The sequence below is a fragment of the Neocloeon triangulifer genome, unplaced genomic scaffold (assembly GCF_031216515.1).
Source record: "Neocloeon triangulifer isolate White Clay Creek 2 clone unplaced genomic scaffold, ASM3121651v1 ptg000014l, whole genome shotgun sequence".
Taxonomy (NCBI): Eukaryota; Metazoa; Arthropoda; class Insecta; order Ephemeroptera; family Baetidae; genus Neocloeon; species Neocloeon triangulifer.
In genome coordinates this window covers 14535037-14551628 of record NW_026775556.1, presented here as the reverse complement: position 1 = coordinate 14551628, position 16592 = coordinate 14535037, and the positions used below count along the sequence as shown (strand labels likewise).

The following is a 16592-nucleotide window of genomic DNA, read 5'->3' as shown; positions in this document are numbered from 1 at the left end:
TAAAACCATTAATAAATTTGTTGCTAAAATAAACGATTAAATATTAGAAAAAAAATTATTTAACTCCTATGACGTCTCTATATTTAAGGTTTTTGCCACCAGGCGGCACTCGGTAATGTAAACGAAGTCTTCTGTGTTGCTCCCCTGTGTTTATTTATAAATCGCAATTCACCTTGAGAAATCGCCGTTCGCAAATTCAATGGCAGCAGAATGTGGCCCTGCTGAACTCATCTGGACCGAATTTCCTGTTCTACTGACTTGAAAAGTTTACGAGACTTGATTCTGTACGTTATCTTGATTCAGTTCTTTGGTAATTTAACCTTTTCGGCTTTCTGTTGTATGACATATTATATCCTTGGTTTCCCTTTTGGTTTTTGTTATTGCAAGAAATCTCTAGAAATCTTGGCACTTCTTTTGAAGGCTTCTGTTCATACATACGTACTAAACATTTTTGTAATTGTTTTCACTGTCGGCACTGTGGTGCAAACTCCCACTCAACAAAAATAATTTTAGAACCTGCGTTCCAAAAGTAGAGCGAGCATATTTATATTGTATTGGTGGTGCAGACTTTTAAAGACTGATTCCTTTTCGCAGGCAGACGATTGATTGCTATTAACCGTGTCAGCATTTTGCATACGAAATGAGTAGTCACCACCGTCTGGGGCCAAACTCGCCGAATGGAGAGGTGGAGCACATCCATGCTCTGTCCTCCAACATCGGCGCCCTGTTCCTCAACGACGAGTACAGCGATGTCATTCTCAATTTGAACGGACAGAAATTTCATGCCCACAAAGTCATTCTTGCTGCTCGGAGTGAATATTTTCGGTAATTTTATTTCTTTAATTTTCAGGATCGTGACTATTATTATACATTATTGTACACACATATCTTATATTAATAAAAATAATATAATTATTAATTTAAAAATTTAAAAATATAACTTACTGTATTTTGCAGTGCCCTTCTCTACGGAGGAATGAAAGAGTCCCAGCAGGCAGAAATAGAGCTTAAGTATTCATCATCTGAGGCATTCAAGGCCCTGCTGCGCTACATTTACACCGGACATATGTCCTTGTCGGCGATGAAGGAGGAAAATGTGCTAGACGTGCTTGGTTTGGCACATACTTACGGCTTTGTAGAACTTGAGGAGTCTCTTTCTGACTACCTCAAACAAATTTTGAATGTTCGGAACGCTTCTCTCATCTTTGACGCTGCAAGACTCTATCAGATGATGACCTTGTCCAACATTTGCTTCTCCTTCATGGATCGTCAAGCCGCAGAGATTTTGCAGCAAGACGGCTTCCTTCAGCTCTCTTTGGTAATATTTTTTGATAAATAGACTCTCTTAACGTTTTTTTTTTTATTATCAAGAAGCGGTAGTATTTTATTATACATAATTCATGTTTCCAATATTTTTTACATAGAAATTTTCTAAAAATGGTCATATTTTGCAGAGTTCCTTAAAGGAATTAGTTTCTCGAGACTCATTCTGTGCCCCTGAAGTCCAAATATTTGAGGCCCTTGGTCGGTGGGTACAGAACAACCCAGAGGAAGATGGAAAGAGTGCCCTAGCCCTTGTGCGGCTTCCTCTGATGGAGCTGACAGACCTGCTCACCAAAGTCCGACCAACTGGTCTCATAGACCCGGACGCTATTTTGGATGCCATCCAGAATCGTACAGCTATCAAGAATACTGAGCTACAGTATCGGGGATTCATGAGTAGGTTTTTTTTATAAATTTTAAAATGATGTAAGCATTAAGCGTTAACTAAAAATTTAACTTGAAATAGTGCCCAACGAAAATGTTGCTCATGTGAGGCACGGAACGCAAGTTCTTCAGGGAGAGATGAGGTCGGCACTTCTGGACGGTGACACGACTAACTATGACATGGAGAGAGGATACACTAGGCATGCCATAACCGCTGGCGGTGGAGATCATGGGATTCTGATCAAGTTGGGAATGCCATGTATCATCAACCACATGAAAATGTTGCTCTGGGACAAGGATGTTAGGTAGACTACTTTTGGCATATTTTACCATAAAATCTCTTCATTTTTTCTCAATTTATTTTTAACAGTAACTTGACTTTAAAAACACGCACATAATTATTGAAATATTTTGAATATTTTAATCTTGCTTGATATTTTTCCACAATTATTTCTTTATAGAAAATTGTTTTTGGTTTAGATCTTATTGTTACTACATTGAAGTGTCGATGGACCAGAGTGACTGGGTAAAGGTCATTGACCACACTCACTTCTACTGCCGCTCTTGGCAGCACCTGTACTTTGAGCCAAGAGTTGTCCAATACATCAGAATTGTCGGCACCCATAACACTGTGAACAAAGTTTTCCATGTTGTTGCTTTTGAAGCGGTCTATGTCAGCAAAATATTTACTGTTGAGAAAAACATGATTGGTAAGACATTTTTTCTCTAATTTATAAATTGACCGAATTAAACCATCCACAGTTCCTACCGAGAATGTTGCTGTTCAGTCGCTCAGTGCGTCTGTGATTGAAGGAGTGAGTCGAAGTCGAAATGCGCTTCTGAATGGAGATACTAAAACCTACGACTGGGATTCTGGCTACACCTGCCACCAGCTGGGCAGTGGGGCCATTGTTGTTCAGCTTGGTCAGCCATACATGCTTGACTCAATCAGGTTATATCTCTGTTAAAAATAAAAAATGAAGTTCCATTGAATTTTTTTTATAGATTTTTGCTATGGGACTGTGACATGAGAGCTTACAGTTATTATGTAGAGGTGTCTGTCAACAACACAGACTGGTCGATGATTGCCGACAAGACCAGAGAGCCTTGCAGATCATGGCAGCTTCTCCGTTTTGAGAAGAGACCAGTGGTTTTTATTAAAATTGTCGGTGTGCACAACACTGCCAATGAGGCAAGTTTCTCCTATTTTAGAGACAATTTTGCTCAGAATGAGAACCGAGAAACTGAGATTACAATTGCGCAGGTTTTCCATGTTGTGCATTTTGAGTGCCCTGCTCAACTTGTAGCTGAGGTGGAGGACACTGTGGGGAATGATGCTATCGCCAAAGGTGTGGTCGCTGCAACCGATGCCAGCATTAGCAGTGATGAGAGTGATGCGGAAGAGGCAAAAGACGTTTACCACTCTACTGAATAAAAGACTTAACAAGTGAGGGCACTGAGGGTATGTTACAAGAAATACAAGAGAGACCTCGGTTACGGAAAAAAGTCATTACCTAGTCTGCCATATAACCAGATATAAGATATTAATTACTTTGACTAAAATGAGTCTCGTTCCAAGCACTTTTGTAAAACGTAAAACAATTGTAGCAGTTGTATGAAATTCATTATCTTTATAATGTTTCAAGCCATTTTTGGAGCTTCATGTTAAGTTGAACATACAAAGACTTGCCATATTAATAATAGTTATAACTCTTTAACACTGCGACTTTTATTTTCTACAGACACTAAATTTGATTAATGCTAAAAGAACTAAGTTTAGTGGAATTTAGAGGGACTTCTAAAAAAAGATATATTTATGTAGAATTTTTATTCCATCTTGTTTTATTTTTTCGACTAGTTCAACTTCATTTCAGAAAAAAATGAACAGAAATATTTTTCATTCATGGATTTTTTTATTAACATTTTATTCCTCTTCACTGTCATCATCATAATCCTCATCGACCTCATCATCTTGAGTGTTTCCTGATCCCTCGGGGCAGTTGTCAAAGCACAATACATTTCCATTGTTGCATGTGCAGTCCAAGCACAAATCTGAAGGCTCCTTAAAGCTCTGCCCGTTTACATAAATTTTTCCCTATAGACATTATCGATGTTATAAAGCAAAAACTTTTAAATTAAGTTGCAAAAAACTCACTTTATAATCACACATGTTGCACTGAACGCAGCAGGCGCCTGGAAGCAAAACACCAAATTCACATTGGTCAACACAAGCTTGTGTTTCACATTGGCCTATTTGACCTTCGTGACACTTGCATTTTGTGCAGTGATCATTTGGTTTTGTAAAATGTTCTCCGGATGGAACCACAGTCCCGTTGCTGATCACACAGCTCAACGAGCACTCGGCTGCCCTGCAGTGAATTTCTCCGGCCTAAGCAATAAAACTTTAATAATATAAAAATTTAATGGGATATAAGCAACTGACTTTGCACGAACATTCGGTGCATGTTCCATTTTCCTTGCCAAATATTTTAGACGACCCTTCTTTGATGTGCTCCCTTTCAAAGAAGCAATCGGAGCATTCTGGACAGCATTTGCCAGGTGGCTTGTAAGGGTGACCACACCTAGCTTGGCACCTCTCTTCAAAACAAGAGATGTTTCCACTCTAAAAAAATATACGTCAAAAAGTTAATTTAAACGAGAAATAATCGGAAATAGTTAAATTTTTGCAGTAAAGAAATACCATGCAAGTGCACAAGCTGCAGTTGTCGGAAAGGTGCCTAAAAGTGTTGCCATTGCTGAATTTCTTGTTCTGGTATTGACACCCATCACATATAGGGCAGCACTCGCCAGTAACAAATTGAGGATGGCTACAGTCAACAATGCAAGGCACAGGGTTGCACTGCACGACTCCTTCTTCTCTGCACAAACATGCCTGACAACCACCTTGGCGCTGCACCCAAAGTTGGCCTGTGTAGAAAAACTGCTGGTTCCAGAAGCAGCCTGGGCCAGGAGGCACACACGATGGGCAGCAGTCATCAGGCAGCTGCGCCCTGTGCTTAGCTGGACACGGCAGCGCTGGACATAGTAAATCAGTGCATGTTGTCCTTCCATTCTAAAAAATTTCAATTCATATATTGACTGTATTTTTACTGATTTTTATATATATACCTCACATCTGCATTCCCTGCAAGGATCCAATTCGGGCACAAATGCCTCTCCCGGCTGATAAACCTGGTTATCGATCACACAGTCGCTTGGACAGTAGTCACAGCAATTACCTTTAATCGGTTTGTTACATCGTCCTGGTTCTGGACAATGCCGAGGGTCACACCTCAGTTCACCATTCTGTTAATTATTTTTATCATGTTAATAATATATATTTTGGAAAAACTCAATCTTTCATACTTTGCAAAAGCAGCGAGTGCAGTTCTTTTCGTCTCTGAAAAAGTGACTTCTTGACTTAAATTTGTTTCTACCGTAGTAGCAGTCTCTTTCAGAAGTATTAGATGGAGCAAATTTGAGTACGGGCAGATCAAAAGATTTTGGAGTTGTCAACTCTTGGGCTTGTTTGACACTGATTTTATCAAAGTCTATTAAGTCAAAATGCTTGGCGTCACCCTGGTGGTTCTCAATGCCAAAAGAGTCTAATATTTGGCTCAGAACCCGATGATTATTGTTGATTGCAGAAATTTTGCTGCCCTTTTTGTTCTTGCCCTTTTTCTTTTTTAGGTTTCCTTTTGCTTTCTGCTTCATTTTCTTGTGCTTTGAGGCTACTGTAGTTATCTCTAAAGAAGTATGTGTTAGAAAAGTTTTAGTTGTATCTTTTCCTATTGAAGTTTCAGTAGTAAATTCATTGAAGTCGATCGGAGAAGTAACTTCTTCAAAGGCATGATCAGTTTCGGTCACAGATTCAATTTTGGTTTCCTCAGTTGTCCATTCTATTACTGGCAGAGTCTCTTCCAAAATGCTGAGAGTAGTGAATTCACTTGCTTCACTATTGTCTGTGCGGTCTTGTTCTGTAATTTCTTCCAAGCTTTTCTCAGGTGTTGTTAAATTAGTTTCACTATTATTTTCAGTGGAAATTTCAGCAATGATATTTTTAATTAAGCTGTTTTCTTCGGAAGTTCCTGTCACAGATATCGGAAAACTTTTTGATGAGGAAATTTCTTGTACCCTTGTTAGCTCAATAAGGGTGGACGCTATTATCAAATTTCTTTCTAAAGGCAGCACTGGCGTAGCAGTGCTACTGTTTGTTGGTTCTAATTCCTTTACAAAATGCACATCTGGTTGAGAAGCCGGCAAAGATTTTAAAGGTAAAATACTACTTTCAGTAATAGAAGGTGAAATCACTGAATTATAAAAATTATCCTCAAGAACTTTAATGTGATCTTCAGTCTTAAATATTGTTGGAATGGTGTGGGAATGGGAATCAATGTTTAGTTTTGGAATAGCGTTTTTAGAGTGGTCGAAGTGCAAAATTTCCTTGTGATTCTCAAACAATGGTTGATAAGGGAACACTGACTTGTGCACAAAACTGGCAGTTTTTTGCTTTGATGGTAGCACAGGCGTAACATAGTATCGGGTAAAACTGGAATGAGTATCATCCTGCACAACCACTTCTATCACAACTTCAAGGTTGCTGAACAGATTATCTTCGTCTGCCTGAGAGTTAACAAGGCAGGCTGTCCTATTTGGCGACTGCTTAAAACCAGCAGGACACAGACATTGGTAGCTTCCTATTGTGTTCAGGCAAGCATAGGGACAGGGCTGTTCGGCAAGGGCACATTCGTTTACATCTACATTAAAATATTTAAAATTATCAAATTGAACAATTTAAATATTTTTCAAATTACCTAATTGGCAAATCCTGCCATGGAAGCCTGGTTGGCAGATACAGCGTCCTTGATGACAAACTCCTCCATTTCTGCAATGAGGCACACATGTCGGTTCGACACAGCTTTTGCCGTCCGAGCCCAAGCGCCACTTTCCTCTGCACAGACACACAAAACTTGCAAGTGTGTTGTGGCAGATGTGCTGACATGGATTACTAAGTTGGCACTCATCAATGTCTGTATTTTTTAAATTAAAAAATAGCATTAAAAAATAATTAATAAAATTTAGAAATAACCTGTTTCGCATGCCCGCCCAGTTAAACCTGGAGGGCACTTGCAGACACCGTTGTGACATGTGCCACCTCCCATGCAAGGTGGTGTGCAGGAAATTAGGACACAAGTCCTGGCATCGACAGCCAAAGCAAAACCAGCCCGACAGCCACATCGAAAGCTCCCAAACGTGTTTATGCAGAAATGGGAGCATTTCATGTCATCGGGCAAGACAGAGCACTCATCGATATCTTAGTAAAAATAATTAATTTATTTCATTTTCCTAAACAAATTTATAACTACCTGTCTGGCAAACTCTTCCTGATACACCTGATGGACATTGACAAGAGCCATCCTTGCAGACGCCACCGTTAAGGCATTTGTGCGGACACCGGTGGATATCCTCTTGCTCATTTCTTAAGGGAGTCTTAGACAGCAGGGCCGGCGACTTCCTTTGCCTTTTGACTGCAGAGGAACAAGTTCTTTCATCATCGGAAAGGGTTAAAGGCGATGGACATCGACAGACGAAGCTGCCTGGAGTGTTGACGCACAAGTGGGAGCACACGTTTTCCTCCTGCACACATTCATTCACGTCTTGGCATTTTCCAGATCCTGCCAAGAGTTCGTACCCTTTTTGACATGAGCATTCGTAACTACCTAGAAATATATAAAAGTTCAAAATCAATATAATTTTAGAATAAAAATTGGTTATTTAAATTTACCAGGCAGATTGGTGCATATTTGGTCACATGGACGTTTATTAAGAGCAAGAGAGCATTCATTGATGTCAGAACACTTGCCAGAAGGCAGCGGCTGGAACCCAAATTGGCAGCGGCAAACAAACGAGCCCAAAGTGTTGATGCATCTACCGTGGGGGCCGCATAAGTCTTTGTTACTGGCGCATTCATCCACATCTGAAATTTATGGAGCTCTAGAATACAAGTGTAGGAATAATGGAAATTTTGCTTAAAAAACCTTGACAGTGAAACTCTGATATTTTAGCAAATCCCCTAAAACATGAGCATCCCTTTTTGTCACTGGAGCACAGTTGCGGACACTTATCACATTTGTCTTCAAAATGGTCTGAAAAATATTTTTTAATAATTCCATTTATTAACAGAGCAAAAGGAGAAGCGTGAAGTGCAAAACTTTCTTATAATCAAATAGCATGCCAATAGGCAGTTCAATGGCCTCGCCAACAAGACAAGTCAAGGCTGCAGGTGAATAAGGTATAGGGAAAGTGTGCTATTATATTGAAAGCCAAATGTCAAGTTTACCAGAGCTGCTTGATTCCACGCCGTCCAGAATGACTTTGTGCCGCAAGAAAAAGCTACTCTCGGGCCTAAAGGAAATAAAATAAATAAGTGCAAACTTCTTTTTACACAAAATTTTATAACAATACACTTAAATAGGAAAAATATCTGTTTTTATTTCTGCATTCTAAAAAAATTTTTTTTTTTAAATCAATTTTTATATATTTTTAATTAAAACTCGTAAAGGTTTTTTATACACACTGTGAATGCTTCTAATTTTTTCAAATAATAATTTAGAGCATTAAAATAAATTTTTATTTATTGAAGTTATTAGTTTTCTTTAAAAAAGATTCCAAAACAAAAGTGACTCTGTTGAAAGCCTTTTTTTCTTCTGGAAATATACCAACAATGCAAGACTTCAGAATTTGTTGAAATTTGAATTTTCGTTTTCATTGTTGAGAGGAAACTTCTGAAAAGAGCACAAAACCTAAACGTAATCTGAAAATGTCGAGCGAAAACAAAATTGGCGTGGAAAATGCCCTGCTTGGCGGTGACATTGCTCACGTGAGCACCAAACTGAGCGACGACTTTTCGACCCTGACATGTTTGATGCGCGACAAGAGTGGCGAGAATGTCACCTTTGAGACCGCCTTACCCACCGGACCGAGGGTGCGCGCCATCAGGCAGACCATCGAGATCCTGCACAACGACAACAGCGAGCAACGAGCCCAAAGAGCTCACGTACAAAACCTTTCAAATCTTAATAATTCAAATTTTTAACTTCTTGCCCTGACGAAAAGGCTCTTCAAGCGTTTGCCGATCAACTGATCAAGCGGCTGGTGAGGCTTCAAGAACGTTCACAGGACGGGGAGGTGCAGCAAAAGTGCGATTGTCTGATTCAGTGCATCAAAGATTCGGTGGCCCACAAGTGCCCTTACAGCCAGCTGAAAGAGTTCGTCTGCGAGATTGACAACTTGGAGCAACCAAGTTTGCAGAAAAAGCAGAAACTGAAAGACAGTGGACTGGAAACGCAGACGTGGCAAGCTGAAGCTACCACCTTTGATCATGACAGGTATAGTTAAATGTTTTATCCGTATTATCCATATTTATTAAAATTTTCCAGCATATTTTTTCTTTTGGAGGAATAGCTTATTTAAAAATCAGCTCGAGCTTGTTTTTTTTTTTCATTTATTATTGGGCTCTAATAATTAGAATCTGATTAATATTTTATTTTGCAGAGATTTGTTTGCTAGCCAAGACGTGCAACTGAAAAGCTTCCAAGAGCTGGCTCGCCTGGTGCAAGACCAGTTGCGAGGTTTGGTGCAGATAGTGGGCCTGGATGACCAGTCGTCTGAAACGGACGTGACGGAAGTGGCCGTCAATCGCACCATGCTGTCCATTCAGCAATTGCTTGGGGAGCAGCCGAGTCCGCAGCACCTGCGCGTTCTCGTCGATTGCCTCGACCAAATGCAGGTGTGCATCAGCAACGGCGACGAGCAGGGCCTCATCCAGACGGTCATCGACACTAACAAGTTCATCCAGGACGCTACAATCAACAATTAGGAAATTCTAATGTTTTTTTTTTTCAATTATTTAAATCTCCAGCTGAAAATTAAAAGAAAATTGTCCTTATTTCCGCTTATTTCAATTTTTGACTATTAATTAGGAGTAAAAAAAGCTCAGGAATTTAGAATATTTTGGTTTTACGGAGCTTTTGAAGACGATTAAAAAACAGTTATCACTGCTGGGAAACGGTCGGGTCACCAGTCTAATTAGGTATGCACAGAGCGCAGTTGGCCGTCTGTTCTTTATTAACAGGTGCCAAGAACAGTACTAAAATTCATTCATATCACATAGAATTATTTTAGAATTTGCTCAGGAAGAACGATAATTTTCAAACAACCCAATTAAAGAATGTATTAAATTTACTGAGCTGATATACTTATCTTCAATTAATTCATTTCTTACAGATATTAGGAAATCAAAATTAAAATCTAAAATCTAAGATTAGGTTTTTTTTTTAAATTATGTGATTATTTAAAGAAAAAGAGGCAAGTAGTTGGCGCAAGATTCGCGGAAAAGAGCGCGAGCGAATCACCAAGGCCGCGAGCGGAAGGCCTCGCCTTACTTTTTTATTCGCAATTACGTAGAGTGCGGTTAGATACTTGATTAGCTGGTCCAAGATAAAAGCGGCACGTCGAGCCACAAACTCAATTAACAAGGCAATCGTGGAGTAAAACGCGTGCCTCAACGACTTGGAAATCTACATTTTTTTTTAATTGAGAGGAGTTGTAAAATTTAATAATATTATCAGACGTCTTGAGAAGTTATTGCACTTTTAGCAACATTTAAATGAACATAAATCATAGTATTATTCAGTGACTTTTTCACCATAGTCTGCATTTTACTTTTGCATTGTGCTTTAAAGTCAAAAGTCATAGAAACACTATGAATTTCACTTCAAAAGCAAATTAATTTTAAATTTAAAATGAATTAAGATTCCAATTGTTATTACTGCTGACCACAGATAGCTCTGAAAAAGAAAAAAAATGATTTTTTTTTTAATTTTATCTAGCGTTAAATTTAGAAGAAGAAAAACAACAACCTCGTTCAGTCAATCAAACAAATCACTATGTTTTTTAGTTAGACGGCCTTGTCACGCATTTTGTGAGAAATTGTCTCACTGCTCCTCTCTCAGAGTATTATCGCAATCATCAACCAACTGGTCGGCTGCAGATATAGAGGTTTCGCTCTGCTGCCTAGTGCAACTTTCGCTCTTCCATCGCGTAAGTCTCATGAGACGAGACCGTAATATGAAAAGCGTCATTAGATTTATTTACAAAGCTAGATTCATGCATGCATGCTTTTTGAAACTCTCGATCGGGATATTCATTGCATGATTCATGACTGCGCGGCGAGTGCGTAAATGTATAGAGAATCATCCCGCGCGCGATCGACGAACATCATAAGCATGAGCAAGACACTTTCGTTTTGCTTTTTTCCTCCCAGCTGCATTTTAATTGAGCACTTTCAAATTCGGCGGAGACAATCATAAGAGCCGGCTGGCCAGTCACCTCTGATTACTTCCTCTCGTTTTCAAATAAATCGATCATTATTAGGAACTTGATTGAAAGTCTGCCATGATCAAATAATTTATATTTTCTCTTTCTGACGACACAAATAAAATGATTAATGCTATTATTATTAGGAAAGTGGCATTAATATTATATAATACATAATATTTAAGGAAAATAAAAATGTACAAATATATACCCCTAGAAAAAAATTGTGAAATGAAAAATTAAAATACCTTTCCATTGCACATTTGATTGGAAATGTAATGAATCAAAACATCAACTTTTCAAACTTTTAAATCTAGGTCAAAATAAAATTTAATTAATGGTTGGCTCAAAAAAAACTTCAATAATTCAAAGTTTAAATAATGTAGGTTTTGATCAAAGAAATAATTTGAATTCTCTATCAATAAACAGCAATAATTTTTTTTTACAAAAATTTCCACACCTCAATAAAGAACAGGTATGGCTGAGAAAAGGTGTTAATTACACTAGGCGAGACGTTGTATATTTTTATATTCTGTATCGGTCAGAAGATTTGTTTCAAAGCAACGAGCCAAAGGTTCGAGAGCCGGAGGCCCTCGAGGTGGGGGCTCGAGAGCGGCAAAGTGGGCCGCGCGACCTTGCAGCGCCAGTCGCGAGTTGCACCTCAACTGCGTCAGGCACACCGCGCGCACCTGAAACGTCCTTTGCTATGAGGATATACGTAAGTACATTCAAGGAATCGGAATTTTTCTGAAAATTTTGAGCTTTGGAATTTATAAAAAATTGTGTACGTTCCACTTGGCAATTTCGCGAAAGAGAATAAGCGGCTCTCCGCTTTGTTTACTCTTCGACTTTCTCCAGGACGCACATGACGCAGAGCAGCTGAACTAAATAATGCGCACACCATAGTTTCTTTGCCAACTTATTTGGACCGATTCCAAAAATAATTTCGAATTTCAAGTTCATTAACATCTAGTTTCATTTTCGGCTATCATCAATTTTGCTGCATTTATTTATTGATTTTTTTTAAATAATGTGTGCAGAATAACATCTGCATTATCCTAAATGAGAAATTAAAGACACTTTAAAAAAATTACTGATTAAATGCAGTGCGATATGCCTCATCATTAAAGATATGATCACAAAGAAAGTCATGCTGCAGTTACAGGTGCCATTACGAGCAAAAAGTAAATAACTGTCATGTGCAAAACGTGATTCGCAGCTGAACTCTTTCGTCAACCGCTATGCGTATATGATACGACTGCCAAACAATGCCTATATTTCCGCATAAATTATTTGATATGACTTTTCGGTCTTTGCCGGCAAATGATGCAGCGCGAGTGGGAAACTTTTTTAGATGAAAGAAGAATAATTTGCGCGATGACAGACACGTTTTGTACGTCTGTGGCTTTCCTCTCACCGTTTCACTTTCAATATGCATACTCACTCAGCGCGAGGGAAACCGCGACAAAACGTGTGCTAGTTCTATAACAAAACACATGCAAAAGCACGCCTTCGCCTTTTATTTTTCATTGAGGTTTTTTCGTTGTAAATAGAATCACGTTGAACTTATTTTAGAGAATGACGAGTATAAATTTTGTTCTGCTCTAATCACATATAATTTAAGAGGTGGGCCATAGAACAAAAAATGCATCAATTACAAAGTTGAAATTAGGCCTCTAATTTGCATTCATTGTTGAGTGCAAACACAAGACCTTTTGTTCTGTATAGTACTTAAAAAAAGCTTGCAAAACCCGAGGAAAGTATTCTTATAATCAATCTCTACGCATTTAAATTATTACTACATATTTAGCAAATTTTTAATTTTTTAGCTATAAATTCCAGCATTATAATTTATCAAGTTTTGAATTTTTTTAGATTGCTTGCTTAAGCATATTAAAAATAAAAACGCATTTTTTAAAGATGCGATGCAACCATAATTCAATTTTCTATTTATTTAAAATTATCTTTTCTCCTAATAACGCTAATAATTATTTTTCATTTCAGCTGCTGCTAGCAGCATGGGTGGCCATGGCTACAGCCTTGCCATCTGGAACGCGGGACGACATGGAAGTGGACGACGAGCCGTACTACAGTGAGTTGGAGCCAGGCCTCGACCTGATCGCTGAGGAGAGTGGAGGGCCTGCCCCTGTGACCGCGATCGCTCCTCCAGAATTGCTGCAGCCGGAGAAGGAGCGGTCTTTGATGCTGGTGATGCCCTTGTCACCGTCAAATACTTCCACTCTCGAGGACCTGTACACCAAGAAGCCGGAGACGCGAATTGTGGAGACTACCACAGCCCCCCCGCCTCAGTCATCCACCCAGAGAACAAAAACCACCCTGGTAGTGACGCCTACGCCACCAAAGAGGCTGCCCACGCCTGTTCACATCACTCTGCCACCACCTGTCATCAGACCGGACATCAAGGACCTACTGGCGTCAATCGGTCTTGTGCCTGCGACCACTACAACGACGCCTGCACCTCAGCCAGCAGACACCTTCAGCCCCGAGATCCAGGAGTTGCTGGCCAAGTACGGAGTCCTGCAGCAGTCAAACGACTTCAACCCATCGGCAGGTCAGCCAGTGCTGCCGTCTGTGGATGTCAGTTCGTACTCGAGTTTCAAACCCATTTCAGACAGGCTGAACGTCGACGAGGAGATGAAGGAGTTGCTGGCTCAGTTCGGTCTGGTAGACAGACACACTTCCAGTCGTCAACTGACCACCCCTGCTACCCTAACTGAGGGACCGGCCGATGAGCAGGAGGAAATCAAATCAGACATGAAGATCAAGCAAAAGGAGCCGCAGACCCCAGAAGTGCTGAAGGCAATTCCAACCCTCCACCCGGACAGCATGACCAACGAGATGAAGAGGGTTCTGTTCGACCTCGGCTTGGCGCCCCACATTTCTGCTGAAGAGATCGAGGCTAACGAGACTCCTGGATTGAATTCCATTCTGCAGGAGAGGTCCTCTAACAACCATGAGTTTGTTTTCAATCCAACAGACGCGGCGCCTCTGAATGACTCTATGGAGCAGAAGCTCAAGGACATTCTTCAAACCATCAAGGTTGTTAACGTCAAACAGGACGAGAAGGCCGAGTTTGCGAAGCTGCAGTCCAAATACAGAAAGGTTTGGCATTAATAATATAAACTTTTGTTTATAGAATTAAAAAAAAAGGAAATACAGAAGGACGGTCAAAAAAATTTAGATTTCAAACTTCTAAAATCCTAAGGTTGAGATAATTTCACACAGAAATATATACCATTGAAAAATCAATCTATTGAGAAATTTAAAGTTAAGAAAAGATAAATTTATACTTAAAAAGTTCTTTTTCGTTAAAAGTTGCATAATTAAACTATCAATGAAGGTCTGGATAAAATTTCCAATTAAATATTATTTAAAAAATACAATATAATACGGCAAGCTATTTTTTTAATGGAATTCAAATTAAATACGTAAATTTAATTTATTTAAAATTAAATATATTTTTCAAATTCCATATTATTTTCCCTTTTCTTTAAATTTTCATTCCCTTTTGACTTTTCAGGTGCAGGGATTGAGCCAAAATGACGGGCCCGACCCGCTGACCTCTGAAGAGGACTACGTTGGCACTGACACGCACAATGACGTGCACAAGCGGCAGAACAAGGACACCGAATCGAGCAGCACCACTGATTCGTCATCAACGACGACGTCATCAACAACAACAACGTCCTCCTCGGCCGACGCTGAGGAGAAGGAGACAAGCACCGAGGGAGGCAGTCCTTCAATCGCCGACCTCGAGAGTTCGTTCGGCGGAGGCGGCGACGAGGTGCCCGACGAAAGTCTGCCGCCGCCCAAACCCAACGGCTTCTACTTCTTGCTCGATCTGAACACTTTCCTCAACGTGGGCGAGGACGATAAGGGCGTCCACTTGAGGCTGGCGCCCAGATTAGGAAACAGCAAGAACTTCCTGCCTATCACTGTGCCTTAAAATAGAAAAATTGAATGAGATGTAGAGAAAGAGACCCTTCCTTGTATAGTTTTTTTTAAGTGCGTGTGTGACTGTACAGAAATTAATTAAGAGCAGTCGTTTCAAAATGAGAAGAGATGATGCGCTGCTAATTGATTATTCTCTATGAGAGAGATGAATTGTGTGCTGACTAATGGTGTTCACAAATTAATTTTAAGTGCCTTTTAGTGGCGCCTTTGGCTCATAAATATAAAATATATTATGCTGATGTGCAAGAAATGCTGAATAAATGCTCAACTTATTTAAGATTATCAAAAGAAATAATTATTAAGTTTTATAAACCTTTCAAAAATTCTGAATGAAAAAAAAAATAGAAATGCTTTTCCTTACCGCAAAGGCGCGTCTAGGTCACTCTGACAGCCGATCTCGAGCAGGCTGAGAGAAAAGAGGAGGAAAAGAAGCCTCATCTCTGGTTGTTGTATCATCATCGCAGGGAATTATTGTCACCACATATCAGATCCTGTGGAGACAGAAAAAAAAGAAGAACATTAAAAAGCGCAAATTGCGCTTTTTGCGGTAGTTGAAATTCCCAATTATGAATATAAATCGTTAAATTATCAGATAATTGTTAGTGTGCGAGTGTTTTTTCTGTTATAATTTTTTCAAAGCTTTTTCCCGCATAGTTTCAGTAAATCCACATAAATACCTTTTAAAAAAATATACCGTTTAAGTTTTTGAAAGTCTTTAATTTGTTAAAGTTCCACGTGTTTCGTGTGAAATTATAATTTTGTTGATTTTTGTTAATTTTAAAATCATTCAAAAACAAATTAACTTGTATAAACCAAACAATTTGAAGTAACAAAAATATCATGAAATTGCGCGTTATTAACGAAAATGAAACTAAAACTACAACATATCGAAATTGCAAAATACAGATATATACTGAATGCATATTTGAAAATTTAAAAAATATAAATATTTTCTGTTATAGAATTTGAAAACACAAAATCTTCTTTTAAGGATTATTCATTTCATTTCATCCATTATTTGCAAGAAATATTATTTTGTTACAATTTTTTTACACTAGTATACAACAATAAAATGCATTAGTCCGATTTAAACCCGCGAATTAAAAATATAATGTACAGTCATACATAAATAACAAATTCAAACAATTTTCAAAAAAAACTTACCATAGTCCAGTGCAATTAATACATAAATTAATGTCGGCTTCGGTCGGCTTCAAATGTGCAGTCACTGGTCACTGCAGTCTTTTTGTCAACGAAGGGTAAAGTTTGACACAAGAGGTTCGTTTCGTTTGCGGGGAAACTTCTGAATGAACTAACCGGAATCAAAACAACAACAAACCACAAGTCAGAGATCAGACTTGGGATCCAGACAAGTTGAGCGCAGCAGCATGGGTTAAGGGGTGGTCCTTCGAAGACGCTTTCTCTCGATTTTTGCTTCTCAGTTTGGCAGCAGAGGGTGCGCGCTGTCGTCGAAATGGAGATGCCGAAAGCCGAAAGCTTTAGAATTTGCCCACCAGACGTCATAGCTGTTG

The 16592-nt window shown here is 39.1% G+C and overlaps 3 protein-coding genes across 5 annotated transcripts; 2 read left to right on the top strand and 1 right to left on the bottom strand.

Moving 5' to 3' along the window:
• The first annotated feature begins 126 nt into the window (after positions 1-126).
• On the top strand, positions 127-3425 carry LOC132200646 (BTB/POZ domain-containing protein 9). 3 transcript variants are annotated; one of them, XM_059626285.1, is made up of 9 exons: positions 127-284; positions 595-825; positions 958-1318; positions 1455-1719; positions 1790-2012; positions 2188-2417; positions 2470-2659; positions 2713-2899; positions 2972-3425. In XM_059626285.1, the coding sequence occupies exons 2-9, from the start codon at positions 641-643 to the stop codon at positions 3140-3142; spliced, it is 1812 nt and encodes a 603-aa protein (XP_059482268.1). In that variant the 5' UTR covers positions 127-284; positions 595-640; the 3' UTR covers positions 3143-3425. The 3 variants fall into 3 exon arrangements, with proteins under 3 accessions (XP_059482268.1, XP_059482271.1, XP_059482270.1); XM_059626288.1 differs by having other exon boundaries at positions 147-284; positions 599-825; XM_059626287.1 differs by having other exon boundaries at positions 154-310.
• A 107-nt stretch (positions 3426-3532) lies between these two features.
• LOC132200645 (uncharacterized) lies at positions 3533-16488 on the bottom strand. Its single transcript, XM_059626284.1, has 14 exons — positions 16225-16488; positions 15422-15551; positions 8048-8112; positions 7746-7853; positions 7493-7684; positions 7074-7427; positions 6797-7021; positions 6522-6737; positions 5074-6464; positions 4837-5013; positions 4409-4780; positions 4151-4330; positions 3863-4096; positions 3533-3802 (listed from the first exon to the last, which is right to left on the bottom strand). Exons 2-14 carry the CDS (start codon positions 15517-15519, stop codon positions 3632-3634), a joined length of 3783 nt encoding a protein of 1260 aa, XP_059482267.1. The 5' UTR covers positions 15520-15551; positions 16225-16488; the 3' UTR covers positions 3533-3631.
• On the top strand, positions 11702-15363 carry LOC132200647 (uncharacterized). Its single transcript, XM_059626289.1, has 3 exons — positions 11702-11803; positions 13090-14208; positions 14627-15363. Exons 1-3 carry the CDS (start codon positions 11792-11794, stop codon positions 15050-15052), a joined length of 1557 nt encoding a protein of 518 aa, XP_059482272.1. The 5' UTR covers positions 11702-11791; the 3' UTR covers positions 15053-15363.
• Positions 16489-16592: the final 104 nt, after the last annotated feature.